Genomic DNA, 21,411 nt, shown 5'->3' on the forward strand with positions numbered 1-21,411 from the left:
TTCTTAGCCCTTTTTTCTAGCCCAGTGGAACCAAGAGCTCTGCTGCACACCCACCCAGCTAGAATGCAGTGTCCCAGGCAGTGATTCTCTTGGGGGCACCAGAGGGAAAGGTCTGTTGAAAAAAAGCCCCTCTATCCCAGACTTTTTGTTTCATTTTTTTATTGAAGTATAATTGACTTACAATATTAGTTTCAGTTGTACAACATAGTGATTTCATATTTTTATACATTACAAAATAATCACCAGGATAAGTCTAGTTATTGTCTGTCACCATACAAAGTTATTACACTATTATTGACTATATTCCCTATGCTGTATATTACATTCCCATGACTTATTTTACCCCAGATATTTTTAACGATCACCTTTTCAGAGACACATCTCTCTCCCCCTGCTTTATGGAGGTACGCGAGTCGAATGAAGGGTAAGAGCGGTCTCCCCAGACAGAAAGTTCAGGTACTTGGAACTGTGTCATCTTGGAGTAGTTACCTAACCTTTCTGAGCAAAACTCTTCTGCAAAACAGGCTTCTTAATACTTCCTCTAAAGGTTGTAATGAGGCTTAGGGATGAGATACATTAAGAGCCTGGCGCATAGTAGGCACTCAGTAAATGGGGACTGTTACTATCGTCAAATAATCCAAACTTGGTTCTCACATACCACTTGCTGTGTGGCCACTGTAGTTCCACTGGGACAAGTCCTCATCGAGATGAGTTGCTACTCTGTGAGAGCAGGGTGTGGTTCTCTCCATCTGCCTCGCTCATTGTATTTCAGTACCTAACAACACATGCCTGGCTGGCACTCAGTAGGTGGCTGAATCAGTGTCTGTGGGGGGAAGGAAGCCTTAGTGGGGCAGACTGAGTAGCCAGGTAGAGAAGAAGTTAGTTGGTTATTTTACATTCACCCACAGAGGGCAAACGCAGGTACTGGAGAGTGAAGGGTTATTTCATTAAAACGTCCCCAGGAGATGAGAGGAGTAAAGGGTCTCGCTCAAGCTTACCTGGCAAGTTAGGGGGGAGTATTCTGGCCTCCTGACCCCCAGCTCAACTCCTGTTGGTCCCTGTGCTCCTGTTTCTATGAGGAAGGGGTGTGAATAGTCCCTCCTGAGCTCTGCTTGTCTTCCCAAGGCCTTGTCCAGCCCTTCCTGGACGGTTGGCCTCTGAGGGAGCTGAAGCAAGGGCTCCACTGGGGGCTGGCAGCTCCGTAAATCCTCTCTGGAGAGGAAGACATTCAGTGTGTTTGGGGACTTGCTGTGCTCAGCAGACACACCTGCCATGGTGGCCCATCCTCTGCAGAGTAAATACAACACCCCCTACCCCACATTATGGGCTCCTGGGGCTGCCATTCTCAGATGGCTCAGCAAGGGCTGGGGAGAGATGCAGAAACCACTCAGCGGCTCTGTCAGGCTCAGGGGCTGACAGTCTGGGAGCAGCCAGCAAGCCAGAGAGGGGTGTGAAGGCATGACACCTTCCCTCTGCCGTCATCACCTGTAATCATGACAGGAGGCCACGGTGGCTTCAGGCTCTTAGTGGTGTGTGTGTGTGTAGGGAGCTATAGCTTTTTTTAAAGGTCAAAAAATTATATCCTGGGTTTTCAGACCTTTCATTCAATTCTGCTTGCTCACCCCTGCCCCCGCCCATCCCAGTCCCTCATTCAAGGCCTTGTTGGGAAGAGTCCCAACAAGGCTAATCTCTTTCCTGTTTGTGCCCCACCCAATCCTCATGCCCTACCCCCACCATTAATCTTCCTTGACGTAGGAATACAGTTTATATGTTCAAGTTAAGAAATGTTTTCTGACAACACAAGTCCTGCCCTCAATGGCACAGACTCACAGTCTCTTGGGCAAGACTGACAATTTACCAGCTGCCACGCAGCAGGAGGCCTGAGCAAGCCTGGCGCACGCACAAGTACACAGGGCCAAGGTTACTCCCCCAGCCTAGGATGCTCAACCCCACCCCACCTTTTACCTGTGCTCAAAACTCACCTTCCCTGCCTCCTAGCCAGTTATATCTTAACCTGTCCAGGCCTTGGAGTTGAGGAGAAAGATGAAAGAAGGATGTTTAATATCTAAGACCATGTCTAAAACACACACACACACACACACACACACACACACACACACACACACACCTCTCAGAAATCTGTTCCCTTTTCTTTCCTAATTCCTACTCATTCGTTAATAGTCAACTCAGATGACACCTCCTCCCAGAAACCTTCCTTGTTTTGGTGTGTTTACAGCTCCCCATGCTCCCCTGTAACACAGCCCTTGTCAGACTGCACCGAGGTAACCTCCTTCACTGGCCTGTGAGCAACTTGAGGGTGGGGTCCAAGCCTATTCAACTCTCCTTCACAGTGTCCAGCATGGTTTCTGCCCATTTTTGGTATCTAATGCCTGACCAGTAAGTGAATGGTAATAGTAGCAAGTGACTCTCGAACACCTAACGCTTGCTAGGCCTTTGCGAAATACTTTATGTGGATTCTCTTATTTAAATCCTTGCACAATTTTATGAAGAGGCACTAATAGTGTTTTCTAATAGTAATAATATATTCCTATTTTCCACATTTTCTGAGGAAGCTGAGGCTCAGAGAGGTTAAACAACTTATTATTAGTCACACAACATCTAAGTGTAACTGGAATTGTTGAATGAACAATTGAATGGATGAATGAAAAGACCTGCATTTGAGCCTTGACTCCAACCTTACTGCTGGGTGATTTTGGGTAAATCACTTACTTCTTTGGGTCTCAGTTTCCACACCTATAGAATGGGCACAATTCCTTATGCCTACTGCAGAGAGTTGTCTATAAAGGAGTGCTCTCAGAAAAGGAAAATGGCTGCATTGTTCAGGGATGAGTTGGTTCTGGGTGTGTGTGTGGAGGCTCCCAAACCCCCACCCCAAGCTGTCCTCTGGCCTGCAGAGTACCGCCCAAGAGCTGGCCTGACTGCCTGGCACTGAGGTGGCAGAAGGAGCTAATGTTGGCTGCGGGGCTATGGGTACATGAGTGGAGCAGAGACCCGAGAGACAGACACAACTGTCACCGGGAAGTAAGAAGGATCAGGAAGTGGGTGCTGCCGCACGCCTGGCAGAGGGGCTGAGTTTGTCTTTGGAGCTGCCGTTTAAAGAGAAAACCTCTTCCCTCTTCCCCCTCGGGTGTCGTGCCACACTGTCTACCACCTGCTGGAGCTGTAGACAGCTCTCCTGGCTGCTGGGAGACGGTGCTGCATCTCCAGCACTCAGTGGAGTGGAGGCCCCACACCAACAGCTCCCTGACCACACGAGGTGGGCGGGCGCCTTGGGCCTGGTGGGGAGGGAACTCACAGTGACTGGATGTGCGGGCTACTGCTGGGCTTTAACTCCTCCATGATGGGCAGCTCCAGGGCCTCAAGGGGTCTGCACAGGAGCGGTTGTCACCTCCCACCGCTGAAGTCCACGCAGGCAAGGAGGGGCCGTTCTCTAGGCCGCTGTCTTCCTGTCAGAACATGGCCTGAGTCTGAGCTCGGTCTACTGTCAAGGTTTAAAGAAAAAAACTTGGGAGGAGAATCAAGAAAAGGGGAACCCCCTCCCAAACCAGGGAGACCTGATCCCCCAATTCACTCAGTACAGAGAGAGACCCGGAGCCGGAACTCAGAGGCTGGAGCTCAGTCTGCCGCTGTACCCATCTGGACAAGCCACCTCACTTCCCCGGCGCTGCATCTTCCTCAGCAAAGGGGACTCACAGTCCCTGCCTGACTTCTCAGGGTTTCTGCAAAGATCCAGCACGCAGTGTGTGTGCTGAGTCTGAGGAAAGAAGGGATGCTGAGAGGCACAGAGCTCCGAGTGCCTTAGGCGTCAGGCTGGCAATGCTGGTCTCTCAGTCCTGACTCTGCTACTTACTTGTTCTATGATCTTGCCCAAACTCTCTGAGCCTCAGTTTTACACGTGTAAAATGGAAATAATGACATCTTCCTCATTGGATTGTTGAGGGGATTACACGTGAAAATAATGTAAACCCACCATCTCTCGCCAGTATCACAGGGGCTTGTTCTTCCCCTTTCCTGCCGTTTCATGGGAGGGAAGACGATGGATGGGTAGCGCATGCACACGTGTGTCTCTCTGTCTCTGTCGTGATTGGGGCAGACAGTTAATACAGCCACCCTCAACTGTGGCTTGAGAGGTTCCTTTACATGCATGCCATGGCCTAACGTTGGTGAGCTCCACCTGGGGAAGTGGCCGTGGCACGGCTCGGAGGTGCATAGAGCCATATACACAGGTGAGGTGTGCTCTGTCACTGTTCTGGGTACAGTCCCCCTCTGCTTCAAGCTCCTCCATGAGTGCAGGGGCTGCCTGACAGGAGAGGATCCTGAGGAAGGAGACATGTGGTCTTGGGGTAGGGGGAGTACCTGCATGCTGAGTGTCCCCTCCATGTCAGGAACAGTGATGAGTGCCTTCTTTGGTAGCATATTTAATTTTATTTAGCCTTGCAAGGCTGGCATCAACACCATTTTTACAAATAAAGAAATAAGAGAACCAGGGAGGTAAAGGAACTGGAAAATAGTTATCCAGCTAGTAATTAGCAAAACTGGGATTTGTACCAGCTTACCAGATACCAAAGTGAATGCTGCTTGTGATATACCCACTAACCCAGCCACTCTCCTCAGGGATTTCCAGACTGTGGGGAACCACAGCCCCTGTCCTCAGAGAGCTTCTAGGCTAAGATGGAGGCAGAACACAAGATTTTGCAGTTAAGAGAAATTGGCACAGGCCGAGCTAAGAGGGCTGAGATTTCTGGGACAGAGGCTGCTAGTGGGCACAGGCCTGGCCTGACCTGCCATCTGGTTTCCTTTAGGCCCTGCCTGCTTCCTCTCAGGTTCTAGGGCCTGCATGTGCTCATTTGCACAGCTACCTCGATCACAAGTGCAGGGAAGCTAAATCAGGAGGTGTTGCTAACATCATGGCAGCAGAAATAATCCCATGAGGTCCGTGGAAGTGAGAATGGAGGAGGTGGGCTAGAGAGGCAGCCCAGCCGACCCTGGGTTGGGTCCTAGGGCTGAGTGTTGTGAGGGATTCCAGGAGACGTTCTCTGCCACCCACAGGTAGCATGCATGCCGCAAAGAGCACTGGGCCAGGTTCAGAGGAACCTGGGTTCAGTCTCAGCTCAAACACTAATCAGCCAAGCTATAGCCTTGGGCACTCACTGAACCTTCTTGGGCCTCTGTAAAATGGCAAAAACAGGGGCTTCCCTGGTGGCGCAGTGGTTGAGAGTCCGCCTGCCGATGCAGGGGACACGGGTTCGTGCCCCAGTCCAGGAAAATCCCACATGCCGCGGAGCGGCTGGGCCCGTGAGCCATGGCCACTGAGCCTGCGTGTCCGGAGCCTGTGCTCCACAACGGGAGAGGCCACAACAGTGAGAGGCCCGCGTACCGCAAAAAAAAAAAAAAAAAAAAAAAATGGCATCAACAAAATCTGCCCTATCAGGCAAGCTGAAATGCTTTGTGAGGAGAGCTGTGCGCCCCACTATCATTTCGCTGAGGTGGGGAGCCTCTTGCCTTCCCTTCTCCCACCCTGGCTCCCTGCCTTTCCTCTCTCCATATGGTGGAGGTGGCTGTCCATTAACAGAAACAAGTCACACAGGTGGTTTGCAAGGGACCTGGCAGGGATTTGAGTTCCTATTTCCTGCAGGGTCCAAGACAATGCCTTTCCTTTTTCTGGGCTCCTCAGACAGGCTTCTCCCCAAACAAGGGTGGGGAGGGTTACTTCTGGGCCAGCGTTAGGCTGAATGCCATTGGGCCTTGCTTCTCACACACATTGCAGTCTGAGAAGCTTGGACAATAAGGGGTACTGGGGAACATAAGACTATAATCCCTATTCTCAAAGTCCTCACAGCCTCATGGGGATATTATTGTGTGAAACACAAAACCCTGGTTTGGGACGCAGCTGACCTGAGTTACAGTTCCAATTCTGACCACCAGCTCTGTGACCTTGAGGGAGTTACCCAGTCTTCTCATCTGTGGAGATGCTGCCTCCCTCCTAAGATGATTGTGGGAAGAGGAAAGGAGAGACTGTATGTAAAGCTCAATGCCAAGTGGTTACTATAGGAACACTGGGAGGTGGGCTAGGCAGATATCAGCTCCATTTTGGATAAGGAAGCTAAGATTCTGAAAGGTGATGTAATCTGCTAACACAGCAAGTTTGAGTCTGATTAGAGCCCAGGCCCTCTAATGCCTGTCACACGCCTGCCAGTGTTGTGTTATCTGGAGCCTTTTGCTTCCTTGGCCAACTGGTGTAACTCTGTTGGAGATAGTGGGTACCAGCTATGGAGGTCAGAGAGGGAGAGTTTTGGGTGGTCAGGCCTTTGTGGGATTTGAAAGTTGGGGACCCTAGAGTTGGACCTTCCAAATGACCCATATTGTTGGTATTAATATCAGCTGGGTGAGGGAGGCCACTTTGGTGTCCCCACCCTGTGCCTGTCCTACCTGATTCTTGCCTGGTTGAGTCCCCAAGACCCATTGTTGTCAGCAATCTGCATTTTCTTTTTTGTGGCTCTGAGCACAGCACTTTGAAGTTTTTGTGAATGGTGGATGGGAAAAAAAGGCTTCGATATAATAAGCTTCCTCCGCTCCCACATACATCATAATGTGAGATTCCCGCATGGAGAGTCGTGGCAGATGTGAGTGATTTATTGGGCTTTGCAGAGTGTCAGAAGTGACTGAAAATATGGTCATTGATCAATGCTCAGAGAAGCTGCCTCTCCAGACCCTTGCTCTGGGATGCTGCCAGCGGCTCCATGCTGCTCCGTTATCCTGGCACAAATCACAGGGGTGTAGGGCAGCTCCCTGAGAACAGACTGTTCCCTACTTCCACCCAGGGACAGCTGTGAGGGGAAGGGCTGGTCTTGTAGTTAGAACCACCTAATTAAGTGGCTTAATGTATTAAGCTGGATGACTTATAATGGAAAGTGACTGGGTGACTGGGACAGAAACTGGGAATGGAAATCTCAAGGATTCTATGGAAGGTCCCTCATCTGGGTGGGCTGGGTGCAGGGTCTTCTACCTGCCAGGAGGGATGTTGTGGAGAGAAGCAAAAAGCTTCAAAGTGGCTTCCTCTTACCTCCTTCCTACTTTACTCACATTTAAAGTGGTTATTGATATCATTGGATTAATGTTTACCGTGTTGGTAACTTTTCTATTCATTGGGTTTGTTGTTTGTTTCTCCCCTACCTTCTCTTTTCCGCCTTCTCTGGTTTTAACTGAGCATTTTATATGAATCTATTTTCCTTTCTAAAAATATTATTGTGTGCCTTACTGTGTACCAGATACCACAGTGGGTGCTAGGAATACAACATTGAACCAGACCTGACTCCTGCTCTTGGGGGTTGGCAGTTATATGCTCAGGGAGGAAACAAATAATTTTACTGATTGCCCCACATGGGGAAGAGGAGGGCATCAGCTCCCACCTTGATCCAGGGGATCCTGCTGCATGCTGTCCTGGGCAGGGGACTCTATGCCCAGCCTGTATCTACCTGGGCAAGACTGGGTGCTTCCCCACCTTCCACTGCATCAGGATCCCCCTTATCCCCAGCTCATCTCTGGGGCTGGGGCAGAAAAGAGGAGGAAAACCTGCAGCAAATGCAGGGCGTTGGAGGGGCAGGGTGGGGCAGGGCTCAGGGCTGATAGCTGTTGCTAAACTCTTCTGTGTGATGCTACCTGAGTGGCTGCACTGGTTCCTGGATTGGGCCTGGCCTGCAGCTTCATGTAAATGGTCCCGCACACTGTGGGGCTCAGTGAATATGCATGTGTTGGGACGTAAGACACAGAAAGCAACAAGAGGCACCAAGGAGGGATGATGGGAAACTGCTGGGTGCTGGGGTTCTTACCACTGTTATCTGGGCTCCAAACTCCACCAACCTGGATGTGAAGTGGGGAGAAAGTCCAGAACCTGGGAGAATATGACTGCAACTTCTTCCAGGTCCCAAGAGCAGGACTGCCTTGGGTTGTGGTGCAGCAAGAGGGACTGAAGTTAGATCCTGGGTAGGACTTCCTTTTTTTTTTTTTTTTTGTGGTATGCGGGCCTCTCACTGTTGTGGCCTCTCCCGTTGTGGAGCACAGGCTCTGGACGCGCAGGCTCAGCGGCCATGGCTTACGGGCCCAGCTGCTCCGCGGCATGTGGGATCTTCCTGGACCAGGGCACGAACCTGTGTCCCCTGCATCGGCAGGCGGACTCCTAACCACTGCGCCACCAGGGAAGCCCCTGGGTAGGACTTTCTGATGTAAAAGTACAAGCGATGGAATGGAGGGAGGCCTGAGGGTGAAGGTGGGACCTTTCTTTAGAAAGAGGACAAAAGTCTCCCTGTCTTCTCTGTCCTCCTCCACATCCTGCCATCTGTTGCATCTTTTCTAGAATAGAGGGCTAGATGCTATGGACTTTAGGGAGCCCTGAAGGCCCAGGCAGCTAAAGCAGAGAAAGACCCCAAGCCCTATGAGAGCAGTTGCCTCCTCAGGGTGAGCATCCCTGTCCCCCAAGCTAGCCCCTGTGACTCCAGGCTCTGGGCACTAGGGCACTGGGTCTGCTGTCTGGCTCTCAGTGGACCACTGCCTTTGGGCTGCTCTGGAATCTATATAGTCTCTCTGGCCAGAGTTGGATCATGGTCCCTAGAGGGAAACAGGCCTTCAGGCAGATGTTGAGTACTCTGTGGTTCCAGACAGGCCAGGAGATATGCAGAAGGGAGGTGGGAGAAGGGGCATCATGAGCTCCCCCTGAGTCTGCCTCGCCTGTCTCCAGTCTCTACACTGGCCACTTACTCAAGAGAGCTTTACTGCGCTTAGCCAGGAAGTGTGGCTTCTCCAGGGCCCTGTGTGGGGTTTGTGCTGGGCTCAGCAAGCTCCCACGTCCCTATCTGCTCCCCACCCAAGACTCAGATGCTAGGCAGACAGATCAGGGAACACAGACTAATTCTGTACCAGGCTTGAGTTAGGTAGGAGAGCTGAGTGCAAAATGGATACTAAAGCCATGTGACCAGTCTTTCCAAAGTGAAACAAATAACTTTTTGTTTGTCTGTGTCACTGCAACCTGTTTTGTATCTCTTCAGGAGCTGACTGTATTTTCTGGGGGAGTCGGGGACATCCTTGGCAGAGGGGTGGTGATAACACTAGGCACCAGTTGCCACTATTCACAGAGGGGCCTCATGGTCCCAGTGAGCCTGCCAAGCAAGTCTTCTTGTGCCATTATGCTGAGGACAAAAGCAAGGCTCAAGGAATATTTACTTGGTCAAGGCCACAAGCTGTTAACTGGTAGAGCCACAGCTTGAACTCAGATCTGGCTCAGCAGCACTCTTCATTCCTTCACTCACAACAAATATTTATTTCTCTTTCCATTCCATGTTGCTCCCCATCTTCCTCTCCATGGGGCACATAGCTGGAGCATGAAATCCTTAGGGGGGGACTCCCTTCTGGGGAGTTGTATGTGCCTCTCAACTACTGCCCCTGGGATCCCCATCCCCAAACTGGTTTTTGGTGTTCCCTCCCTCCACTAGTGCCAAGCTCACCTCTTCGTATAAGATGATCTGACACATTTCAGAAGAGGGGAACTTGACCTGCCAGAGCTTGGGAAACATCTCATTCAGTCCTACATTATCCAGATGAGGATAGAGATGCCCCCAAAGGAGAGGAGTTTCACCCAAGGCCAGCTCATTCCCTCCCAACAAAGCCTGGACCAGAACCGAGGTCTGCTGGTTCCCACCACAGTGAGGTGCTCCAAGGGAGGACTGCCCTGCTCTGGGGGTCCTCATGTCATTGCTGTCCTTGCAGGCACCTTGATGGGCAGCGTGGGCCCCCTGCTCTCTCAAGCCTGACGAGCTCTGCACATTTCCAGCTCCCTCCTGCCCTCACCCTCTTGGTGTGCCAGCCAGGCTGCAGGATTCCCTGCCACCTCTTAAAAGTGACCATTGTCTGCAAAGACCAGAGACGCTGCTGGGGAATGATTCAATCAGCTCTCTTTTCCTATAATGTCAGGTCTTTCCACTTGGTTGGAAAAGAAATTTGGCCCCCTTTACTACAGTGGTCATCCCAGTAAGGCCTCACTGTGCCAGCCACTCGTAGGTCATTAAATCCATATGCAGACAGGAAAATTTTTTTCCATACTGCCGAATGAGTCAGAAAGTCTCCCACAGCAGGTGGGGTAATTTGCCCTTGGTATTTTCACCATCCTGGCCTTACCCCAAGAGCTGGAGAGAATCAAATCTCAGAGCAGGAAATGACCAGGAATGCTGAGGTCTGGGTCCAGTTGTCCTGAGTTTACAGTTCAGGTCAGACACCCTCCTCCCTGAAGACCACCCTGTCACTGGGATGTGGGGCTGCACTGGTCTCAGGAGTTAGAGGACTGGGGCTGGGGAGGAGGTGGCTGCATCTCAAAATTACCTGGGGGATTGTGTCAAAGTGCAGTCCCTGGGCCTCCCATCGCCTGTGTGGGGACATTCTGATATGCCCCGGACTGCGGGCAAGGGTTGGGGATTGTAGGCAAGTATACTTTGAAAATATGCCTTCCCCAAACCTGAGAACCTCCCTCCCTACACTACCCCCTGCAGCCTCCTCTAGATCAGGGGCACTGGACAAATCCCAATGCCTCTTTGTAAGGATGAGAGGATGCAACCAGAGAGGAGAGGGGCTTTGTCACAGGCACACAGGCCTGAGGTAGAACTTGCAATGTCAGTTACCTGTGCCACCTTTCAGTCTGGGGTTGACGCCAGGAACTTTGGCCTCGTATGTTTTATTTAGCCTGGGCTGCTCTCCCATCAGACTGGGCATTCCCTCTGCTCAGGGACTATACCTTCCCCATCAGATGGAGAACTCCTTTAGGTCAGGGGCTATGTTTTTTCTGCTCACTCCCAGATTCAAGGAAGGGGCTCTGAATCTGAAGCAGGGAGAATAGAGGATGTTCAGAATAGAGGACGCTACTGGGTCACATACATAGACATAATTGTTTTTCCCACCAGGCTGTTGAGTTGTTTGTCCTCAGAACGTGACCAGGAGTTATTTCCAAGGCCCATTACACTACTAGCCTAACTAATTTATCCAGCTCTCTTCTTTCAAGGAGTTCAGTGTCTGGGCCCGCTCTCTATAGTTCTGCAAACTAGCCTTGAGGGTGTCCAATGGATCCCCCTTTTGGGGATTGGTGACACTGATATTTAGAGTTGGTGGGTGATGCCACAGGTCCCGAAGCAAGCAAGATTCAAGGCAGGATTATTAGGACCCAGACATCCAAGTCCCTCCCCAGGGTCCCTGATCCAGACTCCCCCGGGGAATGTTACCGTTAAATATTTGGTCCCTGGAGTGTGCCCAGTGCCTTTGATTGTATCCGGTTTCCTGTTTCCTTTGAGAGGGAGAATTTCTCTGAAGGAAGTGGTTTATAGTCCTAAAGCCTTACTTCCCTGGTCTTGAGATCCAAGTTTCCAGTTACAACTAGCTGAGATCAATGATAAGGAGGGAGGCAAGGAAGGAGGTCACCAGAGCTGTGGAATATCGCTCCTTCTTACAAGGCAAGAAAGTGGGAAGGGAAGATGGAGGGTTCAGTCCCAGACTCTCCAAACTGCCCATTGCAGAAAGATGCAGACATGATCCGGTCCCCTACCCAGCCGCATGCCCAGTGCCTTGGTGACAATAAACAGGGACAGCCAGGCCTGAGGACCCTGCCCTGGTCTCAGCAGTTCACAGGACACTTCAAACAGAGCCTTCAAACAGAGCCATGTTTAGCCTTTTCCAAACCCATCCTGTGGATTCTCTCTCTCTTCTTTTGAGTCAACACATATTTATTAAGCGTCCGGTCAGTTCTCTCATCCCTCGAGGAGGGAGTTCTTTGTGATAACTACATTCAATTTTTCCTGCTCCAGCTTCACTCCTGAACCATTGGGATCTAACCAGGAACATGGAAATCGCTTAGGCGTTTACAGCTGAGGGCTTTTAATGCCAGGAATTGGTCACACAGGTGATGAAGCATCTAAGAAGTCAAATAGGGGATAATGAGGTAACTCAGACATTAGCAACAACAGGAAGCTACCCCTAGGCTGAAGGGCAAAGGAAGGAGGTGGTCCTGGAGCCCAGGGGCTACAGGGGGCTAGTGGAAGCTGAAACCATAGGGGGCCTGGCTGGTGGGAGGTAGAGCCAAGGAAGAGATATAACCGCTGCCTGAGACCCATCTGTGACAGAGAGGGGGGTGGAAATATCCTTCCACCTCCTTCCTCCAGCACTCCAATGCCTTCCATGAACCCAGCGACCCAGGAGCTTGGGAAATGCAGCCTGCAGGGGTCAGCCGCCCTCCCCCGCGACTCAGAGCAGGGCAGGAAAAGGAGGGGAAGCTGAGGACATACAGCTTCAGGACCAGCCACTCCAGTCTTGTTTGTACAGTGACAGAGCAGCTTCTCTGAGCACCTTCCCCCGTTGGTCAGTTCTTGGTCCACCAAGGAGAGTTTTTGCGGATCTCTGTGCCGCCTGCCCCCCTTCTCTTTTCTCTGTCAAATGCGTCTTTCCTGCCTAGGTCCCCTGGTGTGTTCACCACCTGATGGCATTCTGAGCTTTTCCTGTTCTGAGGAGGCTTATTGTTCACGTTCTCAGAGTCAGCTTAAAAGTCAGTCCCCAGTGGTGTCCAGGAAGAGCCCTCCTGTGAGGCTGTAGACAGACAGAGGACACCCCTCTGTGCAGTCAGGCCTCCGACTGGATTTGATCCCACCTATGAAAGGGGCCTCTTCATGAAGCAAAGGACCAATGGGGAGCTCAGGCAGGCTCATGGCTCCTGCTGGGGCTTAGCTTGAGTTGGAAATGCTGCTCCTCTGGAAGACTCTGGGGAGGCTAGTTCTGGCCTGGGGTAGCCTCTGCTGGTCTCACCGTATGCAGGTACAGAGCTGGGGCTCAGGGCTGCCATAGATGTGCTGGAGGCTGGCTGGTGGCCTGGTGGCACTCACTCATACCTCTCATAAGGGGCCCTCATCAGAGCAACCTTATGTCACAGGACTTAAGCAGGGAACCAGTAGTTATCTGACTTAGCAGCAGATCCCCACAGCTTCTAGCCCAGTGGGTAATGAACAGGGGAAAGATTTTTTTCATCCAGGGCACTGTAATTGCTTCTGAGACTTCAGCTATGCCTTTCTAATCTGACTGTCTCTAATTGAGCACCTACCATTTAATCCTTATCTGTGGTTCCCTGACGTACTCACATGGTAGGTCCTCAATTAATCATGAATGATCGAATAATTTTCTTTATCATTTTTATTTATCATTTATTTATTTATCATTGAATAAAATGTATTTGTCATTGAATAAATCATAAATGATTGAATAAATGGATATATGGACTCATGTATCCATTTTTACGTCTATTTACTCATTCATTCAACAAATAATTATTGAGTACTTTTCTAGGTACTGGGAACACAGTTGGTGAACTTGCAAAATGAATCTCTGTCCTAATGGGGTTACATTCCACTGGAGAGAAACAGATAATAAATTCCTAAACACCTATATATTTATATCTATATCTAAACGAGAGAGGAAGCAGTTGTGGGGGGGGTAGATGAATGGATTCAGAGAGTCAAGAAGTGATAAGCTCTATCAAGAGAATTAAAAACAGCAGAAGGCTATGGAGTGAAGGGCTCCTTTTGCAGGGTGGCCAGGGAATCTCCTCTGAGGAGGTGACATCTAAGCTGAGATCTGGATGTGGGGGAAGGAGCCTCCCCAGCCCTCTCAGGGAGGTGAGCAGGAAGTGCAAAGGCCCCAGGTGGGAGGTGCACACAAAGAAGTGTCCGGCAGTGTGGTCTGGACTTCCTGAGTGAGTGCAACAGGACTGGGAGTAGGGGAAGGGCCCCTGGCCAGGGAGGGGTCAGGGTCAGGGAATGGCCCCACTCTCCCTTCAGTGGTCGGGATCAAAACATGAGAGTCATCCTGATGGTGCATTCCCTCACCTGGACATCCAAACTCAGCAACAGGTCCTGTTGGCTCTGTTCCCAAACACATCTGACAGCCAGGCACTCCTCCCCACTCCCCACTGCCACCCACGAGAGCTCACCACCTCGTCTCTTACCTGGATGGCTGAAATACGCTCTCCCCACGGTGTTCTTGCTTCCCCTGCTGCACACAACACACTCTCCACACGGCAGCCCGAAGTATCTTTTAAAAACAGAAATTGGAGATTACTCCTTTGCTTACAATGGCTTTCCCTGCACAAGAATAAAACCTTGGAACCTTTCGTGTGACCTGCCCAGCCCAGGTGGCCCTGCCCTGGCCCTTGCCTTCACTCTCCGGAAGCCCCCACTAGCGGCTCTGCTACCTGAGCCACTCGGGCCTCAGGACTTTGCCTGCTGGTACCTCATGCCGGGCTGTCCTAGGTGATCATGTCCCTCTCTGCTCAGTGTCTCCTCCCCAGAGAGGCTGTCCTGAGCACGTACACAACCTAAGCCAGCGGCACTCCATGCCCAGCCACTCGCTCTCAGGGTGTCCTATTTATTTCACTTGGTAGGTCTCAAACAATCTGTTTATTGGTTTATCCCCTGCCTCTAGAATGTTACTTTCCTGAAAGCCTGTTCTATTCGATATTCCTGAACCCGGCACTTGTAACCGGGCACCTAAGAGCCCTCCGTGAATATCTGTTTAATGAATGAAAAGGGAGGGTGCCTCAGCTGCCTACTTGCCCCAGCACTGACAACTAAACAGCTGAGCAGATCATGAACAGACCAGTCTGAGGGCTACAAAGAGGTTGGACTTGGAGGGAGGAGGGAGGCTCCCAGGCAGGCCTGCTGCCATCTTCAGAGCTGCCCAGGCCAGGCGGTTACCTGAAGCAGGGGAGGTCCACCATGACTCCCTTCTTCTGTACTGGACCTCCACCCTCTGAGCCCCCTTGTCCTCCATCTTCCCAAAGTGGCAGAGCTGGCGTCCTTCATGGGCTTTGGACTAGGACAAATCTCAGTCTTAGAAATTCCATCTCTACCTCTTACTCACTGAGTGACCTTGGACATGTTTCATAATCTGAATCTCAGTTACTGCGATTAGAAAATGAGAATAATAATCATAATAATGCCTAAGTCACAGGGCTGTCTATAAAGTTGGTGCCAGCACATGAAAAGCATCAATAAATGTTAGCTTTTATCAGCATTGTTATTATTGCTGTCAATCAGTTAACTATTATTTTTGAGCATCCCCCCTCCCTTAGCCTCCAGGACCTCCTCCCCTCCTTTGGCAGCCCTGCCAAGGTGTCCAGGGAAGTAGCAAAGGCTTCCTCTGCCTTGCCCTATTTGGGTACAGGATTTGTAGCCCTCCTTCCCTAACTTTGACCTCTAAACCACACTTACTTATTCTTGCAGCAGCTATATTATGAAAAACTTGTCTGTTCAGCTAGGCCAGCTCTTGGCAACAGGAGACTCGTCGACCTCTTTCCTTAAGCTCTCCCTTTTCCTCTTGGAGTCTCTGCCACCCCAACTACTCTAGGTACCCAGTTTTTTCATTTTTCTCATCATCAATAAGAAGATACTGACAAACAAAGTAATTCATACTACGGAGTCAGCGTTATCTTGGCTTTAAAAATAACACACAGAGAGGGCGATTCTTAACCCAAAGGAACATCTCACCAATGGGGGAATTTTAGGCACTGTGTGGGAGCTACAGGAGCGGGCAGGGCTCTCCCTGGTTTCTTCAACAACGTCTTTAAGGAGCTGCCTGCCCTGCTTGCCTGTGGACAGGGCTCCACTTGGTGTTCCAGTGCCTCCATTCTGTTGCTTCCCCTTTGTCTGTCTGAGACTGCACACTCCTGAGGACAGCCATCTCTCTGGCTAGCTCTCACAGGGCTGTCTATAAAGTTGGGGGTTATGATGCCTTGGACCATGACTTGGTGGGACAAGTGTTTGTGGCACATTCAGCACGCCCCACCCCATGTGCACTCTAGGACTTGCAGCCTCTGCTTCTCTTTCCCACGTGTAGGGAGAGGTAAGTTTTTCTCCCAGCTCTGAGAGGCAGCCCTTCCTGTGAGAGCCAGCCCTACCTCAGCCAAAGTCCTGGGTCCAGCCCTTTCCCACCATGGAGAAAATAGCAAGAAAAACAGATGAGAACTGATACCCTAAGCTGCAGGGTCTGCTGGGACCTGGCCCGGAGGAGCCCTAGGAAAGCTTTAACCCCCGGGGCTCCAGGCAGTTGGGAAGGGTGAGGGGAAGAGAAAAGGCGGTACCTCTCTAGCTAGAAGTTACCTCCTCCTCTGTCACCTGGGACACTGTCAGAATTCACCTCCTCTCTTGGTGGGTCATCACTGCCCAAATGTGGGTCCTGGGCGAGATACCCCCTCCCCTAGTCCTCAGGCTGGACGGCAATACCAGAGGTCACTTTGTCTACCCCCCTTTCTCTGGGTGGTACCACCTTTGAATAGGGTCTAGACATTCCCATTTTAAAGCTTGTAGGAAAGGGATGTTCCCAATCTGCCAGTCATCCATATCTAAACAACCCACAGTCAGCCTGGTGCCCTGAGGAGAGCTGGTCTTGGAGTCAGGAGATGTGGGCAAGTCGTTGCCCATTTCTGGACCTCGAGTTCCTAATCTGTAAAATGGGGATTCCATTTTGCGCTGTACTCACCTCACAGGGTGGTTACGGGGATTACCTGGGACATGAACGTAAAAGGACTTTGTAAATGATCAATATGATGTAAATCACAGCTGTGATGGGCTGTGATAGGGGGTACTTGGCCTACATCCTTCCTTCCGCAGCTGCCGCTCCATTGGGCTCTGCGGCGGCTCACCACAGGGACCTGCACCCTGCCTGTGACAGCTGTGGCAGAGTACCTTAGCCTTTTTTTTTTTAATTTTTATTTATTTATTTATTTTTACATCTTTATTGGACTATAATTGCTTTACAATGGTGTGTTAGTTTCTGCTTTATAACAAAGTGAATCAATTATACATATACATATGTTCCCATATCTCTTCCCTCTTGCGTCTCCCTCCCTCCCACCCTCCCTATCCCACCCCTCTAGCTGGTCTCAAAGCACCGAGCTGATCTCCCTGTGCTATGCGGCTGCTTCCCACTAGCTATCTACCTTACGTTTGGTAGTGTCTATATGTCCATGCCACTCTCTCGCTTTGTCACAGCTTACCCTTCCCCCTCCCCATATCTTTTGATAGAATGACCTGCGCTCCTTTCGTCTCACCCGATGGACTTGCCCAGAGCTTCTTTCACTTTAGGACATGTGGGAAGCACTTTAAGCTCATCAGAAACAAACCTTGAGCCAGATGTTTACAGAGCCATTATGCTGTGTTTGCTGAGCATCTAGAGATAGCAGGGTTTCTCCGGTGCGTGTGTTTTCAGGGGCTTGGAGGGTTAGGAGCTCAGGCACAGGAATGTTGGTGGCGTGCTTACAGGGCATTTCCCATATGTTAGCTCATCTGAAGTGGGTCCCACAGTCTCACTTTACAGGGGAAGAACTGACCTAGTAAGTTGCAGACCTGGGGCCCAGATATGGATCTCTCTGACTCCAAAGTATGCACCAGGCTGGCTTTCCTGCTGGGGACTCAAGAGGTGGAAATAGGCTTTAGTTACAGCAAGAGAGCAAGGATTAGACCTAAGAAAACTTCAGGAAGGCAGAAGCAAACTGGCCAGATTTCAAGGCCCCTTGGAGCTTTGGGGACACAAGGACCATATGATTACAGAGTAGGGGATTGGGCACCACACTGAAGGTGTTGGAGTCATCTAGGGGCCTCAGTCTCCCCACTGGAATGATGAGATTAGAAATGAGGTTGCTTATCTAGTGCTTGCTTTCTACATGGAGTGGGGGTGGGGTCCAATTTCTCCCATCCCTCACATCGTTCCCCTTCCCACTCCTGTAAAGCCTTCAAGGAGCGGTGGGCTTTGGTCCAGGGTGAGAGGGACCTGAAGAATCATTGCTGTGAAGGAGAATGCCGCAGATTCCACAGGCACAGGACAGAAGAAAACGGAGTCAGAGGGAGGCCTCCGCCTCCACACCTGTGGGTCTCAGTAGCTGTTCACATGCTCAAGAGGGGACTCCCTCCATCCCAGAAGCTACATTGGAAAATAACAACTGGGCAAGCTGCCGGGCTGAGCCAGCTCCTCAGCACAGAGCTGGGCGGGCCCCAGCCCTTGGCGCTAGCTCCAAGGCCAGTGCGTGGGCAGAGGACATGCTGGCTGCTGGCTGGATTGGTTTAAAGGGAAGTGGGGAGCCCCCCCTCGGAGGGGCATCCCCTCAACCCTGGGGGCAGGGGTGGGGGAAGAGTCACGGCCCATGGGCAGCCTCATCCATTTTCTGTGTCATCCAAATGTTTTCATCATCTGTGTATGTCATGGCATGAAAAAGCTTGGTAGCTCTGCCCCTTGACATCGTCCTGCTTATTTCCTTCAAAGGACATATCACAACCTCTAGCTGTCTTGTTTATTTATTTCCTTACTTTTGTGTTATCTATTTCTTCACCCAAAATGTGAGCTGCATAGAGGTAGGGATTCTTTATCTTACTCCTAGCACAGAGACCAATGGCACAGAAAGCACGCAAAAATGAATGAAGACACCCATGCATGCATGCATAAGTGGGAGTCCCTTGCGTGCAGTCCTCAGTGAACATCAGTTTTCTTTCCTGAGAATAATTCCCAATTAGCTTGGGGGTGGAGAGCTGGTTCTTGAGATCAGCCCTTCAGGAGATAAGTACTGTACATGACTGAAAGGGGAGGCGAGGTAAGGATGGAGGTGGGAGATGGGGGCACTGGCAGAGATGGGACGCAGCCGAAAGGAGGGGGTGTGGGAAGGCTTTTTATGATAGTGTGTCAGCTGGCCCAAGGGGAGGGGTGGTTTGTCAATCACCTTGTCGTTGTGGTCAGTTAGGAAGCACAGGACAGCGCTGCCACCCTCCATGTGGTCTCGGGCAGAACACGTGGCTACTCTGAACCTCAGTTTTCTCAGCTGTCAAATGGGCATTCATTCTGCTGGTGCTTTTCTACCCCATGGGAACTGTCATGAAGCAATGATAAGGTCACCAGTGGGGGTGTGCCAAGCACATGTGAGCAATTTTTACTTTGGTAATTTTAGTGAAACTCCTAAAGGAATTCATTTGTTATTTTCTTCTCTGTTTTTTCCCACCCTCAGCAGTAGACATGAACCAGTGCATCGCAAGTTCTGGCCTAAATTTTAGATCCCAAAGACTTGACCCTCTAGCCAAAGACATGCACCTCCCCACTCACTGGGCCCTGGCTGGGCCCTGAATCAGTTATAGAGACCCCCGGGGCCGGGTGAACTGAGGAGGGGGCCTCACACTCTGCCCTCCTCTCCCCCAGGTACAAGACAGTGGTGACTCCCCGAAGGGCTGTGGTGGCCATCGTTGGCTGCTGGATTCTCTCCTTTGTGGTGGGCTTGACACCTATGTTCGGCTGGAACAACCTGAGTGCGGTGGAGCGGGCCTGGGTGGCCAATGGCAGTGTAGGTGAGCCCGTGATCAAGTGTCAGTTTGAGAAGGTGATCAGCATGGAGTACATGGTCTACTTCAACTTCTTTGTCTGGGTGCTGCCCCCACTGCTGCTCATGGTCTTCATCTACCTGGAGGTCTTCTACCTGATCCGCAAGCAGCTCAACAGGAAGGTGTCGGCATCCTCTGGCGACCCGCAGAAGTACTATGGGAAGGAGCTGAAGATCGCCAAGTCGCTGGCCCTCATCCTCTTCCTCTTTGCTCTCAGCTGGCTACCCCTACACATCCTTAACTGCATCACCCTCTTCTGCCCTTCCTGCCATAAGCCGAGGCTCCTCATGTACATCGCCATCTTCCTCACACATGGTAACTCGGCCATGAATCCCATCGTCTATGCCTTCCGCATCCAGAAGTTTCGGGTTACCTTCCTTAAGATTTGGAACGACCACTTCCGCTGCCAACCTGCACCCCCCATCGATGAGGATCCTCCAGAAGAGAGGCCCGATGACTAGACTCCACCTCCTGCCCCCAGCTGCGCACATCTGGGGCATCTCAGCCCAGTACTCACCTCCCTGCTGTCCTGCTCGTCTCCCTTGTCTCCCTGACTCTTCCCTACTGGCCTTTGGGCTGTGAGTGCCCTGCACCTCGAGGTCCTGGAGGAGTTTTGGGAGGGCAGTCCATGGGGAAAGAACGAGGTAACCTGAGGGGACGAGGAAAGTGGGGGCAGCACCCTAACCCTAACCCTCCCCACCTGCCTGACCAACCCACAGGCAGCCCAGCACATCAGGCTGAGTGGGGCTTGGGGACACTGAGACTGCCATGGGGCCATGTGGGCCAGGAGGGCAAGCTCAGCTCCCGTGGCAGGAAGGGAGGGGAGTCTGCTTGTCTTAGGTGGTAGTGGTGCAGCCCTGGGACCAAGTGTAAGGAGAGGAGAATATCCCCGCCAAGATGGAGGGAAGGGGAGAAACTAGATGTCCTGGCCTTGTTTTCTCTCCTGTTCTGTAGCAGAAGGTGGCCAGAGCCACTGACAGGCAGGAAGCAAGGAGCCTCAGTCCCCACCTCCCAGAACCCTATGTTCCTGGCCATGCTGCATGCCAGGGTGCCTGCTCTCTTTGCCCTGGGGATCCCAGGGTTATACTTGGGAGAGGCCGAAAGAACGAGTCCAGAAATAATTTCCAGTATTTGCTTTATTCTCCACTAGCCCTTGGACCTGAGTGGGGGCTCCGAGCTCTCTGGAGCTAATGTGGAATGGTAGGTGTGGGCCTCAAACAGCCACTGGGAGACAGTGTTGAGCCCTCATTCTTGCCTTGAGCCTCCCAAGTAGGAGACTTGGAGTGTAACTGCCTGTCCTCTGGGCCACCAGCTCTCGGTGATGGGCATGTGCCCTCCTAGGTGACACCCATCTCTGTTGCTTCTGAGCCAGATGGAGAGGAGAGCCCCAGACATGCCAGCTCTTGGGAGCATTCTGCCTGCCTGGGGAGCGGATGAAGAAGGGAAAGTGGGCTGCTGTGGTCATGCTGGGATGAAGTGTGACAGGGTGGTCAGGCCAGAGGAGACTACCCTCCTGTGTGTATGGGCAGGAAGATCTTACCAGAATTTAGGTACCCTCAGTACCCCTGACACTTAGCACAGTGTTCATGGGCTTTGAGGCTCTGTTGCAGAGTCTAGGCCTTTAGCCTAAACCCTTGGGGAAGGGTCTACTCCTGGCCAAGCCCAAAGCTCCTTATACAGAAGAATGAGGGGCCAGGTTCTAAGTGTGAATAGCAACTCCAGACATGATTCCAGGCCCTCCCCTCTCTCAGAGGTGGGATATCCCCTGGCTCCCAGGGCGGGCCACTTGACTAATAAAAGACTGTGAACCCTCATGGAGAACGTACCCCACCACCGTCTGAGGGCAACAAACAACCTCAACAGAGAAAAAGCAATGGTGGGGGATAGGGAGAGGTGAAGAGAGGGGGCACTGGGAGGCATTTGGAGCAAGGAGGGTTCCAAAGAAGGGTGTGTCTGTTCC

At 51.4% G+C, this 21,411-nt stretch overlaps 1 protein-coding gene across 6 annotated transcripts in view; it reads left to right on the top strand.

Moving 5' to 3' along the window:
- Positions 1-21,411, top strand: part of ADORA1 (adenosine A1 receptor) — a 36,888-nt gene that overhangs the window by 12,984 nt on the left and 2,493 nt on the right. For 3 of the 6 annotated variants that reach the window (XM_027082667.1, XM_027082666.1, XM_027082668.1), the window contains exon 3: positions 19,273-21,265. In XM_027082667.1, the coding sequence (XP_026938468.1) occupies positions 19,273-19,912 (640 nt within the window). In that variant the 3' untranslated portion in view covers positions 19,913-21,265. Of the gene's footprint in view, positions 1-19,272; positions 21,312-21,411 lie in introns of those variants that run through there. The other 3 variants (XM_027082665.1, XM_027082664.1, XR_003427930.1) reach the window with 2 other exon arrangements.

This window comes from Aethalodelphis obliquidens, unplaced genomic scaffold (genome assembly GCF_003676395.1).
Source record: "Aethalodelphis obliquidens isolate GAN/ISIS:26980383/991018 unplaced genomic scaffold, ASM367639v1 scaffold48, whole genome shotgun sequence".
Classification (NCBI taxonomy): domain Eukaryota; kingdom Metazoa; phylum Chordata; class Mammalia; order Artiodactyla; family Delphinidae; genus Aethalodelphis; species Aethalodelphis obliquidens.